Below are 18,601 nucleotides of genomic sequence, written 5' to 3' on the forward strand. Positions count from 1 at the left end.
GCTAGCTATCACCACTCTTACACAAATTATTGATTTTCTCTGGTTCTAAAGCATATTTTGAAAATCTGAGACGACAGGATTGTTAAGAAAAGGATAAGCTTGAGAGCAGGCATATTTATTTCATTTCATTTGCGATTTTTAGAAATCGCTAACGTTGCGTTATGGTAATGAGCTTGAGGCTGTAGTTACGCTACCGCATACGGGTTTGGGCGGACTATAAGGTTAATGGCGGGTTTGGAGAAGTGGCTTCTTCCTTGCTGAGCGACCTTTCAGGTTATGTCGATATAGGACTCGTTTTACTGTGGATATAGATACTTTCGTACCTGTTTCCTCCAGGATCTTCACAAGGTCCTTTGCTGTTGTTCTGGGATTGATTTGCACTTTTCACACCAAAGTACAGCTGAGTGGTCCCATGATGTTTATACTTGCGTACTATTGTTTGTACAAATGAACGTGGTACCTTCAGGTGTTTGGAAATTGCTCCCAAGGATAAACCAGACTTGTGGAGGTCCACAGTCTTTTTTTCTGAGGTCTTGGCTGATTTCTTTTGATTTTCCCATGATGTCAAGCAAAGAGGCACTGAGTTTGAAGATAGGCTAATTGACATTATTTGAGTCAATTGGAGGTGTACCTGTGGATGTATTTCAAGGCCTATCAGAAACTTCTAAAGCCATGACATAATTTTCTGGAATTTTCAAAGCTGTTTAAAGGCACAGTCAACTTAGTGTATGTCAACTTCTGACCCACTGGAATTGTGATACAGTGAAATAAAAGTTAAATAATCTGTCTGTAAACAACTGTTGGAAAAATATCCTAACCGACTTGCCAAAACTATAGTTTGTTAACAAGAAATTTGTGGAGTGGTTGAAAAACGAATTTTAATGACTCTAACCCAAGTGTATGTAAGAACAGAATTAGCAGAGGTCCTTGAAAGCTTTACTGAACAGCACGTGTCTCTTGCGGTGTTCTCAGCCGTGTCAGAGTAACGGTGGCAACCGAGGTCAGGGGAAATCAGCTGGCATGTGGGCCAGAGAGAGAGTCTACACAATGTTAAAACAGCCATCGATAGTATGAATGTGTGTGTATGTGTGTTGGCGTGTTTTTGAGAAAAGTCATTACAAATCAACCCCACCTGGCACAGAGGCTTTACTGAGCAGCAACATGGGGAGTCTGTCCATCTGTCTGTCTCTGTGTGTGTGTGTGTGTGTGTGTGTGTGCACGTGCGCCATACGTGTCCCAGGGCAACATTGGGAGTCCACTCATGGACTACGGACTTAGCGAATTAAGACGAATGCCAGTGTGAAATCATGCTAGTAATTCACTAGAACGGAGTGTTACACGGTTCCATCAACGGTTATTGCTCATAACATAGAACACTCAAATAGACCAGAACAAAAATGCTGAAAAATGACTGTGCAAGATAGTAATAGATCACAATATTGCAACTATATGTAATAAATTATTCTCATTCCTCACAATATTCTTTCAATAAATAACTTGCAAAATGTTAATGTTCACATCAAAATAATAAAAAACTAATAAGAGATTGTGGTGGATGATTTAGGATTCCACCATGTCTCACACACTCACTCACACATGCACGCACATAGTTGCCTGGCTAGACACACTGAGCTTCACTATGCTAGGAGCTAACACCCCTACACAAGCACACACACGTTATGTTCTTCTATCCTCGTGTGGATCTAATGTACATCCATTCAAAATTATATTTTCCCTAACCCTTAACCCTAATTGTAACATTAAATCTAACACCTAAGCTTAAAATAACCTATCCTTTTCTCATTTCTCCCTTGCCTGAGAGGGAGGCTCAATTTACCTGTGAAGCCCATGAGAACTCCCTCCCTTGCCTGCTGTCGTAGACCCTCTCCGTCCTTATAGTCTATGTAGACCAAGTCTATGGCTTGTAGACCAAAGGCCTTGGTTGTCACTACCACCTTCTGACGGGCATACAGCAGCTCCCTGGCATCCTTGGTCCGCGTGGCACCTGGACGGAGGGAGACACAGATAACTATATATAATATATACTATAACGTATGCCATTTAGCAGACACTTTTATCCAAAGTGGCTTACAGGAATATAGACAGGAAAATATACCTGTGAGCAAATAGACACACAGGTTTACCATACAGGGAAACATAATGCTTATATGTGACCCGTTTCAGGAAACTGGGCGTATGTTGCAAGTCACAACTTCACAGGAGAACCATTTGAATGTTTTTTATTTATTTATCAAAAAGCGTTTTTGGCAGAAATGCCTTCTGGAACACTTGAACTTTCATGTGCCTTAACTTCTCTAGGGTAGGGGGCAGCATTGGGAATTTTGGATGAAAAGCGTGCCCAAATTAAACTGCTTGCTACTCAGCCATAAAAGCTAGAATATAACAGAACTCATATGGCAGGCAAAAACCCAAGAAAAATTCCAACCAGGAAGTGGGAAATCTGAGGTTTGTAGTTTTTCGACTCTTGCCCTATCGAATACACAGAGTCTATGGGGTCATGTTGTTCTTCCTAAGGCTTCCACTAGATGTCAACAGTCTTTAGAACGTTGTTTGAGGTTTCTACTGTGAAGTGGGGCCCGAATGAGAGGGGATTGAGTCAGAGGTCTGCCAGCAGCCACGAGCTCAGTCTCGCTCGTTCACGTGAGAGCGACCTGCGTTCCATTGCATTTCTGAAGACAAAGGAATTCTCTGGTTGGAACATTATTGAAGATTTATGTTAAAAACATCCTACAGATTGATTCTATACATCGTTTGACATGTTTCTACGGACTGTAACGTAACTTTTGGACTTTTTGTCTGCTCGTGCGTCATGAAGTTGGATTACTGGGCTGAACGAGCTAAAAACAAGGAGGAATTTGGACATAAATGATGGACATTATCGACCAAAACAAACATTTATTGTGGAACTGGGATTCCTGAGAGTGCATTCTGATGAAGATTAAGTGAATATTTATAATGCTATTTCTGACTTCTGTTGACTCCAACATGGCGGATATCAATTTGGCTTGATTTGTCATCTGAGCACCGTACACAGATTATTGCATGGTGTGCTTTTTCCGTAAAGTTGTAAAAAAATCTGACACAGCGGTTGCATTAAGGAGAAGTATATCTTTAATTCTGTGAGTAACACTTGTATCGTTTATCAATGTTTATTATGAGTATTTCTGTAAATTGATGTGGCTCTCTGAAAAATCACCGCATGTTTTGGAACTAGTGAACATAATGCGCCAATGTAAACTCAGATTTTTGGATATAAATATGAACTTTACCGAACAAAACATACATGTACTGTGTAACATGAAGTCCTATGAGTGTCATCTGATGAAGATCATCAAAGGTTAGTGATTCATTTTATCTATGTTTCTGCTTTTTGTGACTCCTCTTTTTGGCTGTAAAAATGGCTGTGTTTTTCTGTGACTTGGCTCTGACATAACATAATCGTTTGGTGTGCTTTCGTTTGAAATCGGACACTGTGGCTGGATTTACAACAAGTGTATCTTTAAAATGGTGTAAAATACATGTATGTTTGAGGAATTTTTGTTATGGGATTTCTGTTGTTTTGAATTTGGCACCCTTCAGTTTCACTGGCTGTTGACAGCTGGGACGCTACCATCCCACGTATCCTAGAGAGGTTAATAACGAACTTGTATGCCATCTGTAAATACGAATAAAGTTTTTAAATTACGAGCCTAGTTGGTTTAGCCCCAGAAAAGGACAGGAACCTTCCCACTAGCCATGATTGGCTGAGCTAATGAGTGGGCTGGACATAAAGATTGATGAGTTTAAGATTGAGTCTGCGGTGTAGCATCTTGTGTCTATAAAATGAGCTGCTCGTTATGCGTAGATAATCCTTCTACTGCAGTTTTTTCTAAAGATATAATGTTAGCCATGGAGAACAGCAAATATGTTGCTACTGCTCTCAATAACATTGCTGCCCTGAATTTATCAGGCACTATCGACAAAGGTCAGTGGGAAAAAGTTGTGATGGACTACTTTCTGGAGGACGATCGTGCCATGCTGACTCTCTCTGACTCTGAAAATGAATCAGACGATGAGGAAATCCCTGATTTAGGTAAAAACATTTTCATTGAAGAAGACATTGTGGAGTCTTCTGACGCAGTGATGGGGAAGAAACGACGATCAACAGTGTTGTTGTCATGGAAGAAGTAGACCGAGTTTTGAAATCAGTGGAATGTCTGGTAGAGGCAGAGTATGATAAGGAGATTAATAGAATTCTGGCGTTTGATTGCAAATGCATAGGGAGTCGAAAAGAGAACACAGAAGGCTGTTGTATAAAAAACCTGTCTCTGGAATACATCTTCAAACTAAGGGCATCCGTGACAGAGAGGGAGAAAGATCTGATGAATCTTATGGCATTGCAAACGGTCAGTGTGAACCAGAGTGACCAAACAAGCTGTATAAACAAAATGGAAACGACACAGGACGTCTTATTTAATGTAAGGGGTTGCAGTCTGCCCTGAAGCTTTCATCCATGTATACGGGTAAGAATCTAGCTACAGTTTCAGATATTATACGTTTCTAATTTTGTCAGAAAGTTGTTTTCATTGCAAGTTAAGGCTTGCTGTTAGCTAGCTAGCTGACATTGGATGGCTTGCTAGCCAACATTACGTGTATGAACTGTGTAGTGATGTTATTTCAGAATGCCATTTTGCATTGCTAGTTATAGGATAATGTTAGCTAGCTAACTAGCTAACATTGAACCTGTTTGGTTTAGCAAGCTATGACAATTGGTTTGTATTGCTAGTAATCTATGGATTGGGATTATGGTTCATTGTTTAGCTAGCTAGCTACATGTCTAAACAAAAGACCCTGAGTTAAAGCTTGCTGTTAGCTAGCTAGCTGACGACCCATCAAGTTAGCCAGGTGTGTCTGACGGTGATTACGACCATCTATTGTATTATAATGCAAAAATATTTGCATCTGGAATTTGTCTTTCAGCATCAGTAGAACACGCCTGACTCTCCTCCACCAGTCATACAAGGAGAATGGTCTAATGTCTCCCATCAAAAAGAGAGCTGGCCCAAGCAAGCACGTTACACCTGAAGCACGAGGACTTGCAAGGACAACTATGCAGAGGATAATACAATAGTATTACCAGGACGCCACCCAGGACACAAACACTTTGGTGGAAAGCTCCTGCCATCCCATGTGACAAAAGCAGCAGTGTGGCGTCTCTACAAGGAATTAATGACAACACTTGGTATGTAACAACACGTTTTGATTATTTAATTGACCTCCAACATGATTGGCACAAATTTGATTGATTTCACATTATTTCTGTATTTTCCAGAGGTAAGTGCAGTCGGGCTGTCTTCCTTCAGGAATCTGTGGAGATTCCTGAAGCACTAAGCCCAGGACAGACCTGTGTTGCCAATGCCAGAGGAACAACTAAGGTCTTCAGATTTGCAAATCTGTCAGAAGCTGTTAAATCAGCCAAGCTGAAAAAGCACAAGCTCCACTACAGTCTGGACCTTCACTTCCTGATCATAGGCCACACCAAGTTTGCCCCCGACTGGAGATTCGGCCTCATCAAGCAGAGCTTCAGAAAGACCATAGTGAACACTTTGTCTGAGATTGCTGGTGTTGTGAAGGACAGCACTGTGACAGGGCTCAACATCCCACAGCTGGTTGGACTGGAGGATGGTACGGTGCTGGTGGAAAGCTATGGCTGGCAACACCTGACTCCGTACTTCAGGGCACTGCCACAGATCAAGCAATACCAGCACTTCAGGCGGATAACATTTTCATTGCAATGTATGAGGTTATTCTTCTTATCTAAACTCGGGAGGTGAATTGATGTTATGCAAGGTTGTAATATCTTCTCAATGTTTTTTGTTATTTTCTGTTTTACAGCTTCGATGCTCTGGAGCCTGGTGTTGTTATCGCCAAGGAGCGTTCGGACTGTCGGGACCAGGCTTCAGCTACTGCTCAATGCTGACATCCTTCCTCCCATAGATGATCTGCCTGTACAAGAAACACCTGGACTGGACACAGCTAGAGAAACGTATCTTTTTGAGAAGATCAGGGAGTTTTGCGATGAAGAGGCTGTGGACATCACATGCCCTGCACCAAAGTCAAGGGCAGGACAGAAACAGGCTCTCTGAATATAGATTCCCTTGTTCATGCGTGGTTCGGATGAACCAGTCATCAGCACTATCTCTAGTGCCTCTATTCACATGACTCTCTTCTAACACACAGGCCATACGTTGCTGCTACTATTTTATTTATCTCGCTTCTCAGCCACTTTACCTCTGATGTGTGCATTTAACTACCTCGTCTATCCCTGATATCATTATTGATATTGTTCTTGTACATACTGTATATTATTTTATATATATTGACACTATATGTTTCTGATATTGCTACTATGCAAGTAACCATTTCTCTGTACTGTTTACACCTTCTGTAGAGACCCATCCACTTGGCAATATGTGGCTGGGGTTATAGCATTCCTTTCACATGACCGATCAGTTTAGACAAGTGTGTCTGGGTAAACGTCATCTAATATTGATAAAATATTTTATCTGGACACTTTCCTGGAATTTTTCCTTATTGTAGGCTACTACTTTTAGTCTTCATCCTTACGGCACTACTCACTGTTTAGCACATGACATCACGTGAACCCTTAAAGAGATGGGTGGAGCTGGCTTAAGAGAGTGTGAGCAATGCTGAATGCGTCTAGACAAGGGAGAGTTCTCCAGTAGTAGTACCAAAACATTCAAAGGCCATTTTTTCAAAATGTAGGTTAAAAGTTGATCAACTTTCAAAGCAGAATTACTTTCCCATTGTCCTCAAAAATGCAGTGCATGATATACCATTTTGTAGCTCGGTGTCATCCAATGTAAAAAACACCATTTTAAATTGTGCTATATAAGACCAAATCAAGTGGTTGGTCACATATGACTATACACTGAGTATACAAACTATTAAGAACACGTGCCCTTTTCCATGACATTACCAGGTAAATAAGTGAATCTGAAGGGGAGGAAACAGGTTAAAGAAGGATGTTCAAGCCTTGAGACAATTGAGACGTGGATTGTATGTGTGCCATTCAGAGGGTGAATGGGCAAGACTAAAAAAGTGCCTTTGAACGGGGTATGGTAGTAGGTGCCAGGAATTACAATTTGGTTTGTGCCAAGAACTGAAACACTGCTGTGTTTTTCACGTGCAACAGTTTCCCGTGTGTATCAAGAATGGTCCACCACCCAAAGGACATCCAGCTAACTTTACAACTGTGGGAAGCATTGGAGTCAACATGGACCAGCATCTCTGTGGAATGCTTTCGACATCTGTATTGAGGCCATTCATAGGGCAAACGGGGGGTGCAACTCAATATTAGGAAATGTTCCTAATGTTTGGTATACTCAGTGTATATGGAAAGAGAAGGATAAGTGAGAAGGAGTGAGAAGAGATGGGTGGGATGAGGAGAAAGAGAATAATATTCCATGGGCCAAGGGGGGCAGCCAGGCTCACTTGGAGTGGCGATGTTTCATAGTGATTTTCTTGAAAGTCTATTGGTGCTTTCAAGACAACTGGGAACTCTGGGGAAAAAAACGAGGTCAAATCATGACATCAGTGATTTTCAGGTCGGAGCTCTAGAAAGATGCCAGAGTTTTCCACCTGAAATTCAGAGTTGGATGACCGTTCAAAACGAGTCCTGAGTTCCCAGTTGTCTTGAATGCACTGAAGTTGAAAGTCAGAGTTTTCTATGTTCCCAGTTGTTATGAATGAGGAATTAGTCCCTAGAGTTGGAAAATGTGTGTTAACATTGCAGCAATGTCATATTTCTCTGTTATCACTTTTTCTTTCATCCCTCCAACTTCTGGAGAGAGTTTGCTCCACTGAAAGTAAAGGGGCTGAATAATTTTGCACGCCCAATTTCTCCGTTTTTGATTTGTTAAAAAAGTTTGAAATATCCAATAAATGTCGTTCCACTTCATGATTGTGTCCCACTTGTTGTTGATTCTTCACAAAAAATACAGTTTTATATCTTTATGTTTGAAGCCTGAAATGTGGCAAAAGGTCGCAAAGTTCAAGGGGGCCGAATACTTTCGCAAGGCACTGTATACAGTGCATTCAGCAAGTATTCAGACCCCTTGACTTTTTCCACATTTTGTTACGTTACAGACTTATTCTACAATGGATTAAATCATTTCCCCCCTCTTCAATCAACATACAATACCCAATAACAACAAAGCAAAAATAGTTTTTTAGAAATGTTTGCAAAGTCATATATATATAAAGAAAATTGAAATATCACATTTACATAAGTATTCCGACCCTTTACAACAGGTGGACTCCAATCTAGTTGTAGAAACATCTCAAGGATGATCAATTGAAACATCAATTACTGGTACTGCATGTAAAGAAGTTATTTCTGTTTTTATTTTTAATACATTTGCAAAAATTTCAAAAACACTTTGTCATTATGGGTTATTGATGAGAAAAAACAAACATTTTAATCGATTTTAGAATAAGGCTGTCAGGTAACAAAATGCGGAAAAAGTCAAGGGGTCTGAAAACCTTCAGAATGCACTATATAAACTGGAAACTGAACGAACTGATCTCAAGCATGCAGGGAAAACCTGTTTGAAATCCGTTTGACTGTGATTCTTTATTTATTTAACTAGGCAAGTCAGTTAAGAACAAATTCTTATTTTACAATTAAGGCCTACTCTGGCCAACCCCGAACCTGGACGACGCTGGGCCAATTGTGCACCGCCCTATGGGACTCCCAATCACTTCCGGTAGTGATACAGCCCGGGATCGATCCAGGGTCTGTAGTGACGCTTCTAGCACTGAGATGCAGTGCCTTAGACCGCTGCGCCACTCAGGAGCCCCTGGCTCAGTTGACATGCTGGTACTGTAAGTGAAATTGAACAACTGATCGAGCTGTCATGTGAAGAAAATCACTATGAGACATCGTCACCCCAAGTGAGCCCGATGGCCCAAATTCGGGGGTCTGGCCCAAGAACTATAAGACGAGAAATGGACAAGTGAGATAAGACAGAGAAGGGGGTAATAGAAAAGGAGAGAGGTGGAGAGAAGGGGCTGAGGGGACAGAGAAAAGGAGACAGTGAAGGGAGGAAGGGACAGAGAACAGGGCATAGATGGAGAGGAGAGGTGGTTATAAAATGATTGATTGTAGGTGAGAGGAGAGAGGAAGAGATGACAGAGGACCTATGCTGGCACAGAAGTCATCAGATCCAAACACCACACCGTCATGGTGTAGGCCAACTGCAGGAGCCAGACGACGTACTTCCTCACACACAACCTGGGGGAAGACACAAGAAAGACACAGAGATGAGTGTGTTTGTGTGTGTAGCCAAGGAAAGTATGAACCCTGTCAACTCACCCAGTCAAGCAGGTCATATTTCCCATTCAGACCTGCACTTATAGTGTTCACTATCTACTGTAACGCGCGCACACACACGCACATCTTGTCTCTCTGTCTTAGACACTGTCCCCTTCTAAGAAGACTGTGTGAAGCTGGGACTACCACACGACAAGAGGAGAGAGGGGGAAAAGGCCTAGGAATGTGATCCTCTATTGTGTTAGCCATGGAGCGGTCGGAATGTGTCTGCTGCTTTTGTCGGCGTCCAAATTAATTTCACTTCTCACTGTGACACAGCCATACTTCCCTGTTCCATCCCAGGGAATCAGTCTGGCTAAGGATACAGAATGTTCTCCAGAAAGAAAACACACACACACGCACGCACGCACGCACGCACACACACAAAAGAGACATTAAAAGAAAGAGGAAAGCGTGTTACCCCACCAAAATCCCCCAAACCGTGCCCTTTCCCCTCATCAACGAAGGTCGGCCCAAACTAAAACCAGAACCTCTTTTGATGCCTGACAAAACAATCACAATTTAGATAACACTAAAACATGTCAAAGTGAGTGTCTGGATGAGGGGAAAAACTCAGAAGAGACCCAATGCAAATGTAAGCTGCAAGCAACATTGCCGCGGTTTAGCTATGTGCCCAATAGGACACCATCAGGACTAATTGGACACATTTCCCCAGGATGAGCTACTTCTGTACTGTTTACCACGCTTCCCAAATATCAGAGCTCAACATCGAACAAGTCATTATTATGACTTTGAGGTATTTTGGACCATTTTCAATAATGTTGACTACTTTAAACGTCTTCTTCTCCAGGACCACTGGACTGATTGGCACCAAATGTATATATATTCTATGTACCCATGACTTTAAATGCAACTTTTTACAGGACTCAAGCTCAAAAAATATGGCCGCTATGAGACAATGAGCTTGCTTGAATGCTTTGTCATGTATAACAGTGCCAGCATTCAGCAAAACTTAACCATATTTTACAGGTTAGCTAGACTCATCCCTGAGCATGTGTGCCAAATTTCATCAATCTGAGTCCAACAGATTAAGATATATAAACATGTGCCTGTTATAGCGCCACTGTAGTCAATTTGAATATGCTTGAATATGTTAAGTCTTCACAGTATTTGGAACATGTGTACTGTTTTGTTACAATACGAATATCCGTGATTTATTTATATGCATTTATCGGTCGTTTTAGGAACTTTGTCCTTAGATGCCATATATTACGTTTTGTATAGTTCGGTCATTCGGTGCCAGGGGAGTAGTGTTTTAAGTGTTTTTCACAAAATTCTAAATGGAGGAAAATCCATCATGGTGGACCTCATGGATCCTTGAGGCAAATTTGTTTGCTGTGAGAAGGTCCTATGTACTGAATTTCATGACTTTAGGTCAAACAGGGTGAGGGGCGTGACCTTTAAAAGTTTACGCGTTAAATCGATTGTTATTTCATGAGAGGGTATGGCCCTTTACCATCATGCCTGAACCAGAATAAACACAAAAGAGTTGAACCCTTGAGAGAGAGATGTAGAGAGACTGTCCGGACGCTTTGAATCTCTCGTATTTGGACGGTGACACTTGGAGAGTTGCGTTGTCTGACGCCAGCTTTAATAAAAAGTGAATGAGGTAGTAAAACGTCTGACACAGGCATTTTCCTGGTGGTTTTGTTTGTAATTTACCTTAAAATTGAGCAGGCCCACAGCGGTTTCCACAAAGGTGATCAGGCGAATGGGCTCCGTCAGCGCTCGTCCATTCAAGTGGTGCTGAAACCTGTCAACAAACTGTCACACACACACAAAAGCCACACACACACAACCACACACACAAATTACGACTATTGCGTATCTGAATACAGAAGCACATATGAAATCACAATACTCAATTTTCTAGTGATGCCATTACTCTCAAGAAGAGAGACAGCCACAGCATACACAAACAGTACAGTCGCAATACATGGTCAAACATTATATGAGGGTAAGCTGGAGGTATCATCATTTTGTTCATGTATACATTAAGTAAAATGTACATGTAAACCATTAACTAAGATCTCAAATCAAAACTGGCTTTATACGTGTATTTATCAAATCTTATGGTGGAAAAGTTCATATCACCATGCCTATAATCCATTTATAACCACACATTGAAATACATCGTAACCCAAACTGTTCAACAACATTAGCATTTTACTCAGGGACAGACACTCAGGGAGTGTAGCCATTAACACAAACCCAGTTATGGAGAGAAACATGGGGGAAACAGAGATATCAAACTGTTTATGTCAGAGGGAATTGCAACCATGAAAAATATTCAGGATTAAGGCTCTTTAAATAATAAAACTGAGGTTTTGCTACAAAAAGGAGCAATTGTGGGGAGAGAGAGTTGCAAAACAACTGTCAATACCTATTCCCTGCATCGTTTAAGTTCCTGTACAAAAATACATCAAGTGATCTTTTGTGGAGAGAGAGAGAGAGAGAGAGAGCGAGAGAGTAACGAGGCAGCGCAAACGAGAGGAAGAGAGGCAGTGCAGAGGAGGAGAGGAGTGTCAAAGCTGAAGGAAATTATATTTGACATTATCACCAGGGTTCCCCTTCTTCTGAAGCCTTCTGGACTCTCTCTCCCATTTAACTACATGGTCCATATACACAACACACACCCCCCCAAAAAAGAAGACAAAACCAAATGTGGTGCCGTCTTTAAGTGTGTTTAATTTCAACATTATGTCAATTTTGTGTGCCCCCTCGGTGGAAGAGAATAGTGAGATTGGTGCAACAATCGTTGTGATATGACACTTTGCAGGGGCCCTTTATTCTGCATGGTTCCCACTAATAAGTAAGCTCAACTAAGATTCTTTATTTTCAACAGAAGAATTCACAGCGAGCTCTGGACTGCCAGTGGGGTAGCCCAAATTCCTAAATCTATCATCTGGAAACACAGAAAAACTCTCTCCGTCAGATATTCACTTCCAAGGCCTGTTAAAAAAGAGAGAGGGAGAGAGATGGAAAAGGGGAGAAAAGCCCAATAGAAATCTGTAATGCCATGTCCCCCTCCTCTCTCTCCCCCTCCCTCCCACCGTCTATTCCTCCCTCTGGGAGAGGAGAGCTGATATAAATAAGCCCTGATAAAGTGGTGCTATTTTCCTAAATAAAAGACACAAATATCACACATGCACGCACACATACAACGCATTCTTAAAAAAACAAAGAGTAACGGCTCCATTGAAAGATTTCTCAAATAGGGGCAATTTTAATCATCTCCCCATTCAATCTCAGTTGGTTAAATCATATCGGGGAGATTTACATAAATACAAACCATCAAAGACTTCTCATCTTCAAAGGGGTTTTCGAAGCCCAATAGGCTTTGTACTGTAATCATCTGAGGTCACAACCTCACAAGAGACACGTTGCTACAGCAACATAAAAAGTAACGCTGGCTGGCTGGGGGCTTAGCACAATATTACCCAATTCCCCTTTCCCCCAAATACACACACAGACATGCACACACTTAAAGGTATTTATTTTCATATTTACAGGGTGGACCTTTAGAAAATCATCAGAGGCCCATTTCTGGCCTGTAGACAGACATAGTGCATAGTGAGTACCCCCCACTAGATAACACACATAGATTACCCCCACTACACCACACAATACAATACAAATTCTCACTGGACTGGGAAAATGTGTTGGAGTGGTAACAAATGACAGGTATATTCCCACTGGCTGTAGTGAAGATGGTCAACCCCTCTCTGATTACATCTGAGAACATGTTTATGTGCTTTTATTTGTGTGGAGAGTATCCAGTTGAGCCAGGATACACACTGGTAGAGGTTATCGTGAGTGGGTATTAAAATGTAAAATGTAATAGAAGACACAATCTAGGATATGTCCTGCTACTCAATGGTCTCTCAATGATATATACAGTATATACCCATTGAATGCGGAAGAATTTTACTGATAAATACCTTAACAATTTGATCAAAAACCATATCGTAAATCCAAAAAAGGTTGTATTACTCATTCTTCGTGTTGTCATTTGAGTCTGTAAACAAACCATGTACAATACAGCAGCAAAACTATTATGTCAATCTCATGGACTGTCAGTCCTTGCATCAATAGCACCATTTAATAATTTGAGAGTGGTTGCTTTTTTCAGCCCCATCCTTCTTTAAAGTTTTACAGCAAACTAAGTTGCGGGGCTGCCCTCGTGGTGGAAAGACAAACTCCATATTGTGGCTTTAGGCACTTGGGAAAGAAAGACCATAGAAATCCACTCAATTATCACCATGGCTCTTTTCATGGAGAGTTACTTGTGCCTGTCTATTGTTCCTCTATGGCAGGGAGACTTCTATCAGTTAATAGCACTCAATCCGAGTACCCTTCCAGATGTTATTCACTATTGACCAAAAACACCTCTTCAAGCCACACTTCACAACCATTTCCACCCATAGGGTGAGAAGAAGAAGAAGAAGGTGGCGGTGAGTGGGACAAGTTTCAATTCATCCTCTTCAAAAGGGGCCCAGATTAAATGTTTCCGGCCAGCTGAAGTGTTCATTTCACAGAGGGGAAGCCGAGAAATGAATGAGAGGTGGGAACAAAAAAGAGGTGTCGGTGGTAAAGGACAAAAAGTAGACAGAGGAGGAGAAGAGAGGCCCATCTCCCTCTTTCTCCTTTCAATCCCCCGTACACACCCAATAGCGTGGCAGCGACGAATACACCACAGCCCCGAATTTGTGTGAGAATTGTCAAAAGACAAAAGAGTTCCGCCTATTATCCTCCGATAAGCCTTGTCCATCACACAAGGAGAAAAGGCCGGCTAAAGGTTTCCACACAATGGGGAACAAAGTAAGTCCATCTTTTAGGGGCAAATCAGTGCTGGAGGATCTTGGGCCTGTATCAATAGTAAGAAGCAAGAGAGGAAGGTACATAAGACAAGGATTTACAGCTTTACTGACATTGGGCATAAGGGATAACACCACAGACATGCTTATGCAGGGACACATGGACACGAATGCAGGTCGGCACACAGACAGACACACCGGAAGACAGACAGAGAGTGACAGATGAATGCAGACAGACGCGCACATCATGAGATTGGCTCCCACACCCATTGTGTGTGTTTATGTGTGTGCACGTGTTTGTGTGTGTGTGTCTGAGTGTATTGTGGATATATTGAGGAGCAACAATGCAAAATAAAGTGCTTTAGGCAAGACTACTGCTGTGTTCTATAAATTCCTATAATTAAAATAAATAAAAAATACGTTAGTGTACCATCCTCTTGTTAGTTTGCATCCCTGGCCTACATCATCAACTGGGACATTATTTTAATACTTTTTTTTTTATCACGAGTCTCCTAGAATTTATTATTATTATTATTATTTTTTTATGTGAAGAAAAGTAGGGAATAAGGGGAGAAACGGCTGACTGGGGGAAGAGAAAGAGGGGAACACCTGTCTCCAATTAACCAGTGTAAGAAAGAGAGAGAAAGGGGGGAGAGAGAGAGAGGGCAGGCAGCAGGAAAGAAATGTGTTCTAATTAAAAACACTAGTTAAAAACGTCCTGCTTCTGGCCCAGAGACCAGAAGTGTCTGTCTGTGTGAGAACAGACCCCATTCCACCTTTCCCTCTCACTTTCCTTACATAGCCACTCTCCCCCTCTCCTTCCTTCCATACCCTCTCTCTCCCGTTTCAATCCTCCCTCCATCTCACCTTCTGTTATTATTTCCCCACCCTCTTTCCTTTCTTTTCCTCCTACTCTTCAAAGCTCCCTTCACCTAGTTAAGACATTGCAAATAATTGCAGGTCTTTTCAAAAGTCATGCAGAGCTGCTGAATGGTCAACTATTTCTGCTCAACAGTGTGTGTGTGTGCACCCTGTGTCTGTCCAAACCTGTCAGCCATAGGCCTTGTCCCTGCGGCTCTCTACACTGAGTGTACAAAACATTAAGAACATCTGCTCTTTCCATGACACAGACTGACCAGGTGAATTGTGAAAGCGATGATCCCTTATTGATGACACTTGTTAAATCCACTTCAAATCAGTGAAGATGAAGGGGAGGAGAGAGGTTAACAGCTTTTTATTTTATCCTTGAGACAATTGAGACATGTATTGTGTATGTGTGCCATTCAGAGGATGAATGGGCAAGACAAAAGACTTAAGTGTCTGAATGGGGTATGGTAGTAGGTGCCAGAAGCACAGGTTTGTGTCTAGAACAGCAGCGCTGCTGGGGTTTTCATGCTAAACAGCTTCCCATGTGTATCAAGAATGGTGCACCACCCAAAGCATATCTAGTCAACTAGACACAACTATTGGAAACATTGGAGTCAACATGGGCCAGCATCCCTGTGGAGCGTTTTAGACACCTTGCGGATTCCATGCCCAGACGAATTGAGGCTGTCCTGAGGGTAAAGGGGGAGTCAACTCGATATTAGGTGTTTTATATAAGGTGTTTTTAATGTTTTGTATGTGCGTGTATGCACTGTTTACAGTCCACAAGATTGATGTGAAGTCTGTATGTTGGTGTGTGTGTGTGGGAGAGTGACAGACAGATCTAGGCCCCTCCAGTTGCCTCCCATATGGTGGCCCTTAGGAAATGGCGACTGCTTTAATGATGTCACTGTCTCCTGACCCACCCCAACTGACATCCGCACTGCACCCCTTTATAGATAGACACACACCCACCCACCCACCCACACACACACCTTTTATAAAGAGCCACATGGGATATAAGCCTACAGAGGTCCAGAGAGAACAGAGTATATACACACACATGCACAAAGACAGACACACCACACTTTTACAGAGAGCCACATGGATGAGGCCCATGGTTGACGTAGGTCTGGACACACACACAAACTTTTATGGAGCCACTTTCAAGGGGAGACCTACAGCTGACTGGACAGACTAAGGTATCCGGTCAGCGGGGCTAAAGAAAGTGAAGGTGTACACACACCAATGTCATGTGCACATACACTTCAATGACTAACACCTTTCTCATTTAACAAAAAGGAAAATTGTAAAATTGGGAATTCTAATTCAAAATTCAGTATGTTCCGTTCAAATACTATAATGGACTTGATGTTATGTTTTCATTAATAACAGTCTTCCAAATGGAAATTTATACCATTTACAGTATATCATAATATAGTATGACATACAGTGCCGTGAAAAAGTATTTGTCCCCTTTCTGATTTTCTCTATTTTGGAATATCAGAACTTCAACCAAAACCTAATATAAAGGGAACCTGAGTTTACAAATAACAAAAAAGGTATACTTATTTTATTTAATGAACAAAGTTATGCAACACCCAATGCCCCTGTGTGAAAAAGTAATAGCCCCCTTACACTAAATAACTGGTTGCGCCACCTTTAGCTGCAATGACTGCAACCAAAAGCTTCCTGTAGTTGACCAGTCTCTCACATCACTGTGGAGGAATTTTGGCCCACTCTTGCATGTCACTGCTTTAACTCAGTGACATTTGTGGTTTTTCAAGCATGAACATGCAGACTTGATTGTGTGTTTTGGATCATTGTCTTGCTGCGTCACCCAGCTGCGCTTCAGTTTCAGCTCACAGACGGATGGCCTGACATGCTCCTGTAGAATTCTCTTATACAGAACATAATTCATTGGTCCTTCTATTAAGACAAGTTGTCCAGGTCCTGAGGCAGCAAAGCATCCCCAAACAATCACACTACCACCACCAAGGACCTTACTGTGGAATGGAGTGTTTGGTTTTCGCCAGATATAAGTGGAACTCATCTCATCCAAAAAGTTTACTCAAGTTTGCCAAAAAGCACCTGGAAGCACCAGGATGATCATCAAGACTCTTGGAAGAATGTTCTATGGACAGATGAGTCAAAACTTTTTGGACAACAATTTCCCAGAGCTCCCTCTTTTTTCAGACTAAATAGTCTGCCACAAAATATTACCAGAAGTTTGCAAACGTTAGCCACTAGTGGTGAATCTGTGGCAAACCTGTGGCAAGCTGTTTCTGGTGAACACAGGAGTTCCAAGACCAGTAACTGTTGATGACCAATGAAGGGGATAAGACACATCTGTTGGAAAATGGAAACGAAGCTATCTAGCTAGCTACAGTATCTACCAATATTGTACGGTAAATGTCTAACTTATTAAACAAATTCTATTAGCTAAATGATGCCTAGTTAGCAATGTCATGTTTTATGCGATAGATTGAAACACATTTGGTTGATATCTGTTTCAATCTGTCAGCGCCCCTGACTGACTGGCTAGCACTTAGCTAGCTAATGTTAGCCATCATATTTTTGCACAATTCATGTGATAGCTAACTAACTTGCCTAAACACATTTTTAGGTGAATATATAACTGTCTTTTAATACATGTTAATATGCAAGTGTCACGGTTAAGTAGCATGTTAGCTAGCACAACAGCTAAGCTAGTTGGCCAGCGCGCAACAATATGCGTTGATTGGAAGAGACTGTAGTGGGAGGAGGATGCATCAACACCCTGGAAATATGTTTGTGGTGCACACACTTCTAACACTTTTTTTGAGTGATAAATGAGTGTATCGTCTTTAAGATTGATAAGGTAAGTAAATTAATGTATTATTCTAAAAAATGTAACAATTAGATCTTTCATTGCCTTAAATAAGTAGCTAGCTCATCTTGATCATGTGTTGTTCCATCTCTCTTTCTAGAAGCAATCTGTTACCAGGCAAAAAGACAGATTGATGCCTTCAATCAAACTGAGGACAGATAAATATGAGTGCACCAGCCAGGTCAAGGCTTCTTGTATGCATGTCTTTGAGATGTAAGTTATACTATAAAAACATGTTGGGTTGTTTGGATGACCCAATAGCTAGATTGCAGGCATTGGGTCAATAGTTGGAATGTTTTCTGTGTATACAGCAAGGTTAGGTGGTTGGTGCTGGCTTATTAACCTTTTCACGTGTGAGTTCCAAATACCTCTAACCGTAGCCCCAGAGTGAGTTTTTTAATGCACGTGATGTCTGGACAGTTAACCAAGACACGCTGCCTGTTAATGATCTTTTGGCTGTATTTCAATTTCTTAATTAGAAATGATTTTCTAAGTTTAAATTGAAGTGTGTTCCGTCTCTTAATTAATTTACAAAGAAGTAACCTATTTCACTGTTGAGGACAATTTACATTTGAGGCATTACTGAGCCGGACAAACTGGTGACAAATCATGCATTCCGATTCTTGCATAGATTGT

At 41.4% G+C, this 18,601-nt stretch overlaps 2 protein-coding genes across 2 annotated transcripts in view; one reads left to right on the forward strand and one right to left on the reverse strand.

Annotated features, from left to right (window-relative positions):
• Positions 1–18,601, reverse strand: part of clybl (citrate lyase beta like) — a 202,877-nt gene that overhangs the window by 37,053 nt on the left and 147,223 nt on the right. Inside the window, exons 4-6 of the mRNA XM_029630385.2 lie at positions 11,078–11,179; positions 9,223–9,316; positions 1,838–2,005 (exon numbers count right to left, since the gene is read on the reverse strand). Of these exons, the coding sequence (XP_029486245.1) occupies positions 1,838–2,005; positions 9,223–9,316; positions 11,078–11,179 (364 nt within the window). The remainder of the gene's footprint in view (positions 1–1,837; positions 2,006–9,222; positions 9,317–11,077; positions 11,180–18,601) is intronic.
• On the forward strand, positions 3,901–7,971 carry LOC135563592 (uncharacterized). The gene is made up of 3 exons (XM_065006424.1): positions 3,901–4,187; positions 5,333–5,796; positions 5,896–7,971. Exons 1-3 carry the CDS (start codon positions 3,901–3,903, stop codon positions 6,144–6,146), a joined length of 1,002 nt encoding a protein of 333 aa, XP_064862496.1. The 3' UTR covers positions 6,147–7,971.

The sequence above is a fragment of the Oncorhynchus nerka genome, linkage group LG3 (assembly GCF_034236695.1).
Source record: "Oncorhynchus nerka isolate Pitt River linkage group LG3, Oner_Uvic_2.0, whole genome shotgun sequence".
Taxonomy (NCBI): Eukaryota; Metazoa; Chordata; class Actinopteri; order Salmoniformes; family Salmonidae; genus Oncorhynchus; species Oncorhynchus nerka.

Excerpts from the sequence above, each read along its gene's own strand:
- LOC135563592 (XM_065006424.1), top strand. The coding sequence starts at position 3,901 with ATGTTAGCCATGGAGAACAGCAAATATGTTGCTACTGCTCTCAATAAC. Across the intron at positions 4,188-5,332 it reads GTGTTGTTGTCATGGAAGAA|AGGTAAGTGCAGTCGGGCTG; the intron begins GTAGACCGAGTT and ends TGTATTTTCCAG. Across the intron at positions 5,797-5,895 it reads GATAACATTTTCATTGCAAT|CTTCGATGCTCTGGAGCCTG; the intron begins GTATGAGGTTAT and ends TCTGTTTTACAG.